The sequence below is a fragment of the Cajanus cajan genome, chromosome 1 (assembly GCF_000230855.2).
Source record: "Cajanus cajan strain Asha chromosome 1, NIPB_CcT2T_4, whole genome shotgun sequence".
In the NCBI taxonomy this organism is placed as follows: domain Eukaryota; kingdom Viridiplantae; phylum Streptophyta; class Magnoliopsida; order Fabales; family Fabaceae; genus Cajanus; species Cajanus cajan.
Window position 1 is genome coordinate 87886948 of NC_138517.1, and position 12616 is coordinate 87899563.

Here is a 12616-nt window from a genome sequence, read left to right on the forward strand (position 1 = left end):
TGAATGACATAAAAAATGCAATGTCATGTCTAGTAACATCGTAACACTCACTGTGGAAAACAAAATTAATTGCTACTATATCAGATTAAATATTTTAGAAATAGATTGCATCTGCCAATATTTTTCTTGCACATACATAAACCATAATAAACCATAAATAATACATACATTTATCTATATAAAAAAATTACTTACATAGAAGCTTAATTTTACTTTTTGTTTTCATACTTAGTTTATCCATGATTTTATCGTTCTTGTAGTCAAAATCGTTCTTGTGATTTTGTATAGATTGATTAATGCAAAAGGAATGTATAAAATATTTAAATGAAATTACTATAAAAAAAATTCATTACATGAGGCAGTTGTGGAAAGAAATAAATTGAAATATAGGTAGAAGGCAAATGTGGCAACTGGCAATTGCAAAGCCTAATGCGAATCAAAAAGGTCAGGACTCAGGAAAAATAATGGGCTGGGCTTCTCTTACATATATAACTATAAATAGGCTTACATATTAACCAAGATTAAGGATTTTGTTTTGGTCCTTTTGGACCAAAAGCCTTTGTGTTATGTTGCAATTATGATTGCCAGCTAGTAGAAAATAGTTTAAAAAATAAAAAAAAATAACGAAATAAGTGATTCTTTGGAAATTAATGGGAAGTGGAAAAAAAAAGGAAATAGAAATTAAATAAAAAAGATAGTGAAAGAGAGTGATTTAAATGTTATAAGATAAAATAGTTCAAAATTTTGTACACACAAAAATAAACTAAGATAAAAATAAGTGTTACCGAAAGAGATTTATAAGGAAATTTCATCCTGGCAAGTGGCAGCCTCCAGATGAAAATGCAGTAAAATTAAGGTGGATTCTGCTTCTATGCGATAAAATAATAAAGTTTCCAATGTGGAAATAATGCAATTTTGTGCTTCACCAATCGTCAATCAAGTTACTGTAGGTTGTAGCACTAACTAATTATTTAGATATCAACGGCTATTCAATTCCTCCAGAATGCAAATTTGAATCCACCCACCTAACTAGTACCAACTAGCCAACAATTACAAAGCTCACATATTGAATATTGACAATTTACTTTTTAGTAAACAGAAAGAAAAGGATAATTTATTGGAAGATTTTAATTTGTATCATCAACCGTCTCTTTCTGGAAAATTCGTGGTTGCGACTTCCAAATACCATAATCAAAATCCTTGTCAATAAAAAGAACTTCAAAATCAACCACGTTATTATTCTATAAATAAAATATATTAAATAGTGTTTGCTTTTTTTTTTTCTTCATATTTTTTGGTAACTAGCTTAAGTGAGAAATTTAAAAAAAATTTATCGAATAAATATTTGCTATAATTCATTTTCTGCGAATTACGTTGCATTGCACGTAGCTTTCGTGATCAGCTTTTCCTAGAAATTGGATTTGACATTTCAAAGGGATCTTTATCTTTTTATACGGTATATGCTAATGTCATCGACACGCTCGTAGAATCCGCCTAATTATTATTATTTTTTTTTCACAACAACTTTAATTTATCTTAATTGATCCTTAAATTATAAATATTTATCTAATTAATAGGTTCTTCACTTAATATAGGATTAAGTAGTTTATGGGAGAAGTAATCATCAAATTTGATTCAAAGTTAAATCGTAGCCGTTTCTAATACAAAGAACTTGAAACAAAAAGCGGCAGTTATATGATATCGTGCAACTTTAAGATATGAAATTTATTATAAACTTAATAGATACGGATAGTTGTAAGAATTTTTACACTGTTTAGCTATACATTCATTTCACATATTATTTTATGTTATAATTATCTTAAAATTATATTTATAATGATTTTTAACAATTAACAATATCCATGCATGAAAATGAGATAAAATTCTTGAACATATTTTTGTGTTAAAAAATAAATTAGTAATATATTTTTTGGAAACTAAGTTAATTTTAATAAGAATAACAACATTGAAACAGCCAAATTTTGCAGATACCTGGGTAACATTTGTGGTTTCAAATTTTTTTTTTCCTCTCTCTCTCTCTCTCTCTCTTTTTTGCAGAATCATGTTTCTCTCCTCTCCTGGCATCTGTGTACAGGTGACGGGTTTCCATTCCAATATTTAAATGTAAAAAGAAAGAACAAAAATGGTTTGTGATTGTGGGTGCTGAGAAGTGGATGCTATGTTATGTTATCTAGAAGAAAGGAGTGGGTGGGTGCATGTTAGCACATGGATTTGAGGTGGTCTCTGAAAACCTTCAACATTCCCTGAAAAGTAACGATCCCCGTCAAGGTTCCGTCGTCCTCGACGACCCACACGTAGCTGACGCGATGCGCCAGGGCCTGAATCATGACGGCCACGAGGGAGCTCCAGCGGTAGCAGACGATGGCCTCGGAGCGCCTGGCCGCCCTGCCGGAGTACCCTCCGGCCTTCCAGTTCTTCCCGGAGAAACAGTAGTCGTCGTCGTCGGAGCCGGTGGAGGAGAAGGAGGAGAGGGCGGTGGGCGGGGTGTCCCTGAGCAGGTGGAGGAGGTCCTCCGGGGGGCCGCCGCAGTGGATGAAGGAGGTGAAGTCGGCGGCGGAGAGCACGGCCAAGGCGGGGACGACGCCCTCGTCGCAGGAGTTGAGGCGGAAGGGGGAGATCTCCCCGAGGAACTTGCCGTGGGGGTCGAGGAGGGCGACGGAGCTCTGGTAGAGGAGGGAGAGGGCGAGGAGGTCGAGGGCGGAGGAGGCGGGGTCGTCGTGGGCAACGGCGAAGAGGTTGTGCGTGTCGATGATGGCGAGGGTGTTGATGGGGTTACAGGGCGTGGGGGAGAAGACGCCGATGGAGTTGAGGAGGTAGCGGAAGACGTCCTCTTGCGTGAGCCAGCAGTAGGCGGTGTTGTTGGCGTGGAGCGTGTCTGATTCTGTTGGGTACTTGTTTTGGATTGGGATGACGAGGTTGTGCACCCCTTCGTACATGACATCTATGGCCTCCACTATGGTGGCCGTGGGGGCCAGGTGGCGCACCAGGGGGGAGCACTCCGGGATGAGGGCCGAGAGAGGGGCGCACAGGCTCTGCGACTTGGAGAGGAAGCATATCATGTCCACCATGCACACCTTAGCGATGCAGATGCATTTCCCAATCTCCTCCTTCTCCTTCTCCTTCTCCTTCTGGTTCCTGAGGAAGGAGTGGTTGCAGGTCCAGACGCTGACGTAGGCGTCGTCGATCCCCTTGAGGGCCGCGAGGGCGTCGCCTACGGTGTCGCTCACCGAGAGGGACCTCAGCGCCGGCTTCCCAAGACACAGATCTGATATCTCATGCCTTGACAATCTGGCTGCTGCCATGCACTGTCTGATTGATGATTGTTGGAAGGAAGAGGAGGAGAGATTTCAGATTCTTGCTTTGCAGAGAAACAGAGAGAGAGACAGGTATTTCTGGCTGTCATTCAGACAAGGCCCCCTTCGGATATTTATACGCAACTCATTACCCAACTGCCCATTTTCCCTCACCACATACTCTTTAATTAATTCAATTATTAAATCATTTCTTTTTAATCAATATAATTAATTAAATTCATTTCATAAAATTATTGTTTATAAAATTTTACATTATTTAAGAATTAACTTATCAAAACATTTTTTTAAAGATAAAATTATGACAATTCAGTTTAATTGTCATAAAACATATTATTATACTCGAATTTGAAATAATGATTATTATTTTTTATATTATGTTTTTATTATTTTGTTATCTCATTTATTTTTTCTTACTTTATTTATTATAAAATCTCTTCTTCTTTTTTCTTTTTTTTGAATTTATCCCAAAATCTAAAACAATAAATATACATAATTTTCCACTTTTTTTTTATAACTTGTCTAGTTACATATATTTTTTTTTATATCCTTTTATCAGTACTCATTCCGGTCCTTTATAATCATGAATCACAAAGGGATGCGATCGAGTATATTTTGCGTTATTTTGAAAAAGAAAATGTTGGACACTGTAACAATGCTCTTTTGAAAATCATGTAACAAAAGTGAAGTTTGGTTAATCCAGAGACAGAGAATGAGGAAACGAATGTTAAGTCGCTTTTGGTCATTGTCCTTGCTGTCTCGTTTTCACGTCACAACCGGCAGGCACACTCCATTATTGTTTCCTGATTTTGGGTTTACTATTTTTATCTTAATCACACCATGTATAGCGCGTACATCAGCCTACATATTCACGTTTTATGTTTTCTTCTTTTTAGGAACACGTTTTACGTTAAAATCGTGTTAATTCCTTTAAAAAAAATGAAAAAGTCAGTATTGGCTATTTCCCCGGCTGTCTAATGCACATCCAAACACTCAATTAGTCGGATATTTATAAAATTTATGGTTAAAATCCTTATTTAGTTTTTTATAATATTTTTTTGTTTTAATTTAGTTCAATTTTAATTTTTGGTTTTAATTTGATTCTCAATAATTTAAATTATTGTAATTTGGTACTTCCGTCCAAATGATTTAAACATAGTTAACTGTTAGCCATGTGGATGCCAGATGGATGCCACATAGATGGATGCCAAATTGCTCGAATACACCTGGAACCAAAACGGATCATTCTGAAACCAGAACCTCCCGTTATAGTTACACTATTAGTGTGTAAATTTGGCATCTGGAACGGGTTCTAGTTACACTATTAGTGTGTAAATTTGACATCTAGAACGGACCGTTCTGAATCCAGAACGGACAGTTCTAACACTAGAACGAGACGTTCTAGTTTCAGAACAGACCGTTCCAATTGCAAAATTAACACATAAAATGTACATGCAAAACGGGCCGTTCTAGTTTTAGAACAGACCGTTCTGGTTCCAAGTGTATTCATGGAATTTAGCATCCACCTATGCATCTACGTGACATTTACCTGACATCCACGTGGCCAATAGTTAACTCCGTTTAAATCATTTGGACGGAAGTCCCAAATTGCAATAATTTAAATTATTGGGGACCAGATTGAAAACAAAAATTAAAGCGGGACTAAATTGAAACAAAAAAATATTATAAAGGACCTGTACTATCCGTACTCCGAAGCCAAGCTCCGAGCTCGGTACCACAGCACGAGCTGACCTCGGACACGCGCCACGCGGCGTCAGCTCGACACTTAAATAGATCGTAACCGATCTCGGGGAATCTCGGTCTAGGCGAGATCCTCTACCTAATCAAATCACAACTAATCTCAGGCCCAAGGCCCAACAAAATCCTAATACACATCAAGGTACATGCATTATATATACGAGATTCATACTCATACAAACCCTAACTTTAGCATCGGAGTCTCTTTTGCAGGTACCACCCCCATCTTGGAACACAAGCGTACCAGTGAAGGAGGCTCACCGATCTTACCTGGTGGATCAGCTCTACAGCAGATTTCCGGTAAGAACATTTGGCGCCCACCGTGGGGCCGATCAAGACAGCTCTTATCGGCCACTCTTATAGTTTCTACCAGAATCCATAGCAGACGCGCAACAGACGACCTAGATTACGCAACTACCATGGACAACAAAGCAACATTGAGAAGGTTGATCGAGCAGGTCAAGCAGATGCGGCAGCAACACACCGCCGATCTGCAAAACATGCGTGCCAAACACGAAACTGACCTAGCCGCGATGCGAACCGTCAATGAAGCAGACCTAGCGGCACTGTGCGCCGAGAATGAGCGTATCCGCGCTCAGCTACCACGGCGCACCTCTGATCAACCCCCTCAATCGAGTCACCTAAACGAGGAAGAGGGGCACTCGGTTTCTCAACCGCCAATAGCGCATAGGACATTGACTCCAAAGCCTGCCACACATCGATCTCATGCACCGACACACAAATCAGCCCATGAGGTCAGCAATGCTCCTACTCATGTCGCGGGGGATCAACCAACCTTCCGCCATCATCCTTTTGTGGATGGCATTATGGAGACGCCACTCCCTCTCGGATGGAAGCCTCTCCACCTCGACCGCTACGACGGCACGACAAACCCAGACGAGCACATCAACCTGTACACCACACAGGTAAACCTCTACACCAATAACGATGCTATTCTGTGGGGTTTTTCCGACCTCGCTCAAAGGGGCCGCGCTCAACTGGTACACCCAGCTACCTGCCGAGTCAATTGACAGCTTCGGCACCCTGGTCAGACGATTCACGGCGCAATACGCAACGAGCCGACCTCATCACATCACATCCGCCGCCTTGGCCATCCTCAGACAGGGCGACGACGAACCATTAATGACATTCATGGAGTGCTTCGCTGGCATCCCCGTCAAAATTCGCAACTTAAACCCCGAGGTTGCACTGCACTCCATGCTCATGGCGTTGAAGCCAGGACCTTTCGTCGACAGCCTTTGCCGACGACCTCCTCCCGACATGGACGAGCTCCGAGCTCGCGCTGCTGGGTACATCCAGATGGAAGAGCATGCCGAGTTCCGCAAGGCAATTCGCGACAAACCACAAGGAAAGCAAGACCAAGGTCAGGCCACGAACATTTAAAGTTGGCGACCTTATTTGGCGATTACGGGGAGAAACAAGAACAGACCCCTCCAAAGGAAAATTTGGAACTTGAAATTCCACCCACCTCAAATTTTATTTCTCTTAACTTGTAAATTCAGGGGATGTACTCTTTTTCCTCCTCAGTCTTTTTTCCCACTAAAGAAAAGGGTTTTTGGCCAATGAAGGTTTTAACGAGGCACCCCTCAGAAATAAATCAACAAAGCAACTCCATTCCCAAACATTTTCGGTATTGGCACATTAACCATGACGACTAACCAAGGTCGAGTGCGAACCTTGATATGCCAAGGTCGAGTCTGAACCTTAAAATCACATTTTCTTAACCAAGGTCGAGTTCGAACCTTGATATGCCAAGGTCGAGTCCGAACCTTGAGATCACATTTTCTTAACCAAGGTCGAGTTCGAACCTTGATATGCCAAGGTCGAGTCCGAACCTTGAGATCACATTTTCTTAACCAAGGTCGAGTTCGAACCTTGATATACTAAGGTCGAATCCGAACCTTGATGTCAAGGTCGAGTTCGAACCTTGAGATCACATTTTCTTAACCAAGGTCGAGTTCGAACCTTGATATGCCAAGGTCGAGTCTGAACCTTGTGATCACATTTTCTTAACCAAGGTCGAGTTCGAACCTTGATATGCCAAGGTCGAGTCCGAATCTTGAGATCACATTTTCTTAACCAAGGTCGAGTTCGAACCTTGATATGCCAAGGTCGAAGCCGAACCTCGATGCCAAGGTCGAGTTCGAACCTTGAGATCACATTTTCTTAACCAAGGTCGAGTTCGAACCTTGATATGACAAGGTCGAGTCCGAACCTTGATATGCCAAGGTCGAGTCCGAACCTTGAAATCACATTTTCTTAACCAAGGTCGAGTTCGAACCTTGATATGCCAAGGTCGAGTCCGAACCTTGAAATCACATTTTCTTAACCAAGGTCGAGTTCGAACCTTAATATGCCAAGGTCGAGTCTGAACCTTGAGATCACATTTTCTTAACCAAGGTCGAGTTCGAACCTTGATATGCCAAGGTCGAGTCCGAACCTTGAGATCACATTTTCTTAACCAAGGTCGAGTTCGAACCTTGATATGCCAAGGTCGAATCTGAACCTTGATGCCAAGGTCGAGTTCGAACCTTGAGATCATATTTTCTTAACCAAGGTCGAGTTCGAACCTTGATATGCCAAGGTCGAGTCCGAACCTTGATATGCCAAGGTCGAGTCTGAACCTTGATATGCCAAGGTCGAGTCCGAACCTTGAAATCACATTTTCTTAACCAAGGTCGAGTTCGAACCTTGATATGCCAAGGTCGAGTTCGAACCTTGAGATCACATTTTCTTAACCAAGGTCGAGTTTGAACCTTGATATGCCAAGGTCGAGTTCGAACCTTGAGATCACATTTTCTTAACCAAGGTCGAGTTCGAACCTTGATATGCCAAGGTCAAGTCCGAACCTTGAGATCACATTTTCTTAACCAAGGTCGGGTTCGGACTCGTTCGAACCTTGATATGCCAAGGTCGAGTCCGAACCTTGAGATCACATTTTCTTAACCAAGGTCGAGTTCGAACCTTGATATGCCAAGGTCGAGTCCGAACCTTGAGATCACATATACTTAACAAGGTCGAATTTGAACCTTCAAACAAAAAATTTGGGAACTCCTCAGAAGCCCCTTTGCTCTTACATCACTCGGTGCTTGGGGGGCTAGTGTACTGGCCAGCCGAGTTGCCGACTTGTCCCTCACCAATCTGCTGACTCGGTCAAAAGTTTACCAGCCTAACCAAGCAGTAAGCTCATTATTGCCGAGCTCCTCAGCCCGACCATGAAACATGGACATCGGAACACCACATCGGCCCAAAGAGGCCACGTCATCAAACAAATAAAAATACAATCTTGTCACCGCGCTGCCCACGCGTTATGGGAACGAGGTGATGGTTATGACACATGGCGTCATGACAAATAGGCGTACGCGAAAAGTCACGACCCCTTGTCAAGCTCGGTCTTAACTCCTCGACCTACGGTCTTCGGAGCTCGGAGGGCTAGTGTACTATCCGTACTCCGAAACCGAGCTCCGAACTCGGTACCACAGCACGAGCTGACCTCGGACACGCGCCACGCTGCGTCAGCTCGACACTTAAATAGATTGTAACCGATCTCGGGGAATCTCGGTCTAGGCGAGATCCTCTACCTAATCAAATCACAACTAATCTCAAGCCCAAGCCCAACAAAATCTTAATACACATCAAGGTACGTGCATTATATATACGAGATTCATACTCATACAAAGCCTAACTTTAGCATCGGAGTCTCTTTTGAAAGTACTACCCCCATCTTGGAACACAAGCGTACCAGTGAAGGAGGCTCACCAATCTTACCTGGTGGATCAACTCTACAGCAGATTTCCGATAAGAACATGACCAAATAAGAATTTTAACCTAAATTTATTTTACTGATATTTTCATATGTGCAATGGATGACAAATTAAATATTTATTTATATATAATTTATAATGACCAATTTTTATCATCACACTAAACAAAATGATTACTACTAGTAGCAAAAATTAGCTTAGCAAAAATTAGCTTAGCAAAAATTAGCTTTACTATAATTGTAAAATTTAACTAATAGATATATGAATATACATAAAATATAAATTAAAAAATGTTACTATCGTACTAATATAAGGATACACATGTATATATAATAATTATAAAGATAAATTATATAATTCACAATTACCTCGTACTCGACGTCCACGGCATTCCCAGAATCGTCAACGAAGCATTCTTCTTAGCCACTTCGGAAAGGCATCATAGACGTACCCAAAGATATTCATTCTCAAATGTGGATCACCAAAGTAATACCCAACAGGCACTTATTCAACTTCAACTTCAATTTTTTCTTTATCATCGGTTGAAACACGTGTTAGTATCATTCAAAAGCTTCGTCCCCCCATCTCAACTTCTTCTTTCTTCTTCTTTTTTAAAAAAATACTTGAAAAGACAACTACATTTACATGAACCAATCAAACAGCATATGATCTTTTTTTAATTTTTTATTAATATATATAAGAGCAAATTCAACCGTAGTACTTAAGATGTATCTTAAAAATAAGGGACAGAGCTTACAAGAAATTGTTATTGAAATAATCTGACGTGACAAAAAAAATTTGAAATTTTTTTAGATCCATTCTTTCTTAAAACTTCGATGTTTGGAACTATAAAATTTTAAATGGAGAGCCTTCAATGGTTCATCCTAAAACAATAAAAAAATGAAGGTGTTTATAAACAACACCCATTAGAACAAAAATTGTAAAAATATAATATGAGTTACTTATAAATAATGTGACACAGTGAGACTTACTTAAAATAAATGAGAGTTGCTTATAATCAACTCCCTTTATAAATATTCTAATAGAAACTAATTTATTTTCCCAAAATATCACCATTCATTTATAATAATCTATCTAAACTTGTTTTACACAAATCAATAAATGTAATCAATTTTTTTAATAGCATTATAATGATTTTAATATTTTTTGTTATATCCTCTTTTATTTTTTATTTTATTATATATATATTAATTGTCATATATGAATTAAAAATTAAGTAAAATATAAATGTTGTTTTGAAATTTGAAAATAATAAATAAATAAAAATAATTTTTTTCTTAAAATATAATAGATAAAAAAGAAGAGGGGAAAGTAATAATTAAAGTAATTGACAAAATTTTTACTAAGCTAAACAAGTTAAGGGTTGTAAAATGTTGACTTAAAAAGAAAGGTATGACACAATGACTTCAAGCACGTCCGATAAGAATAATTCATGTTATTTGGAAATTTAAAAGATTGTTAGGAGATAGTTAAAAATAATTATTATTTAAAAGGAATTGAAAAAAATTACTTATTAAATAAATTAATAAATATAAAAAATATTTATATGATTTTTTATATTATAAACAACACTTACAAACGGTCTTACTAACAGTGGAATATTAACTTAAAAAAAAATTAACTTCAAACAAATTTGAATTCTCGATACATATTTACTTATAATATATTTAGTCGATTCGAGAATGATTAATATTTATATATATATATAAATAAATAAAACCTAAAGGTTTTCAGATAATGTAAGATTATGTAAATAGGATACATTGCGCAGGTTGGGGGAGTATCTGTCATTGTAAGTTTTGCAGAGTATATCTAATGGTCGATTTATATAAACAATTCACCAAGGTTTTTATTCTATTTTAAATAGGCCTTGTCATTTGTCATCACTCTTAAATAATTTATACTAATTATTTTTATAAATTTTGTTTCAAATAATAGAATCTTATAAACTATTCATGTTTCTATAATTTTTTATTTGTAATTTAAAAAAATTAATTTATGAAACTATTGTTGGCTAATTAAGGGAGGGAAGAGACAGAAAAAATTAATATTTTAATTTTAAGAAACTCATATTACTAACTAAACATGCTTCCATAGAAGGTTCTTATAAAAACTAGTTCTTAAAATCAAGAACAAGAACCATGATAACAGCCTTCTATTGGAGTTGCTTTAATAAAAGTAAAAATATATATATAAAAATTACCTAATGATTGAATAAAAAGGTTTAATATATTTTTTAGACACCAAAAAAGTTTAATATATTATACAATGATACATTCTTATTCATTCATTTATTTATTAAATGTGATTAATGATACTTTAATGTTAACAATGAATTTTACATTTATTATACAATTTTAATCATGATCGTTAAATAGTTATTGGAATAAAATTCGAATAAATGTCTTGCTAATACTTAGTCAATATAAAATACTTAATCATGTAATAAGATGTTTGAATCTCATATAGTACACTTAAAATTTTAAATAAAAATATAATAATTAAAATATTTAAATAATTAACATTATATTTTTTAAAATTTATTTAACACACAAATGTTAAAGAACTAAGAAGAAAGGGTTGTTTATATAACTAAACGACTTATGATATTCTATTTTTTTTTCGATTTTTTTTATTAGCATATGTAACAGAAAATAGTTTACTTTCCCAAAATCATAATGATTAAAGAAATAAAGAATAATTTTACATGAACTAAACATGTAAAGGGTGGAAAAAGTAAAATGTTTCACTTCAGTCGAAAGAAGAAAAAAAAGTAATTTGTATGAGACAATGACTTCATCCTAACTTCGGGTAAGAATAGTTCATGTTAATTAGAAGTTCAAAAGGATGTTAGGAGATAGTTAAAAATAATTATTATTTAAAAGGTATCATAAAAATTACTTACTGAATAAATATAACTTTTTTTTTAATATTATAAGCAATACTTACAAATAGTCTTATCAACGGTTGAATCAACTTGAAAAAAAAAAAAGAATTCTAATAAATTTAGTTGATTTGGATGATTGATATTTATCTTTATAAAAAAAAAAAATTCAAATGATCGATGTAAGCTTTTATAAAAAGTGTGCATGGTAGTGGAGTATTTGTCATTGTAATTTTAGTGATAGTATTTCTAATTAGGAGATTTATACTTTACATAAATAATTCATCACATTAATTCTTAAATAATTTATACTAAATGTTTACAAATTTTATTCTAATGATAAAATTTTCTAAACAATTCACACTTTTATGATTTTGTATTTATATTTTATTTTTTGATAATTTTAAATTTTAATTTAAAAAACTATTGCTAGTTGATCAAAGAAAGAGACAAAAAAAAATTCCTTTAAAAACTTGTTACTTAATTTTAAGAAACTCATGTTACTAACCAACTAAGCTTTAATGGAAGGTTCTTGGAAAAATTAGTTCTTAAAATTAAGAACCATGATAGTTTCTTCCATTAGAGTTGTTTAGATAAAAGTAAAAATACATTTTAAAAAAAGTACCTAATAATTGAATAAAAGATTTAATATATGATATGAGGATATGTTATTATTCATTAATTGGTTAATTAAATGTGATTTATGATACTGTTGTTAATAGTTGTGGGAATAAAATGTAAATAAAAATATAAAAATAAATAACAATATATTGAAAGATGAATCTTAAAATATATAAGATGAAATTAAAGAAGACAAAAAATGAGTAAAAAAATAA

General features: G+C 36.0%; 1 protein-coding gene across 1 annotated transcript; it reads right to left on the bottom strand.

Moving 5' to 3' along the window:
* Nucleotides 1-1895: 1895 nt before the first annotated feature.
* On the bottom strand, nt 1896-3453 carry LOC109803948 (CBS domain-containing protein CBSX5). The gene has a single exon (XM_020365653.3). It carries the CDS (start codon nt 3321-3323, stop codon nt 2220-2222), a length of 1104 nt encoding a protein of 367 aa, XP_020221242.1. The 5' UTR covers nt 3324-3453; the 3' UTR covers nt 1896-2219.
* Between the last annotated feature and the right edge of the window lie 9163 nt (nt 3454-12616).

Excerpts from the sequence above, each read along its gene's own strand:
- LOC109803948 (XM_020365653.3), bottom strand. The coding sequence starts at position 3,323 with ATGGCAGCAGCCAGATTGTCAAGGCATGAGATATCAGATCTGTGTCTT.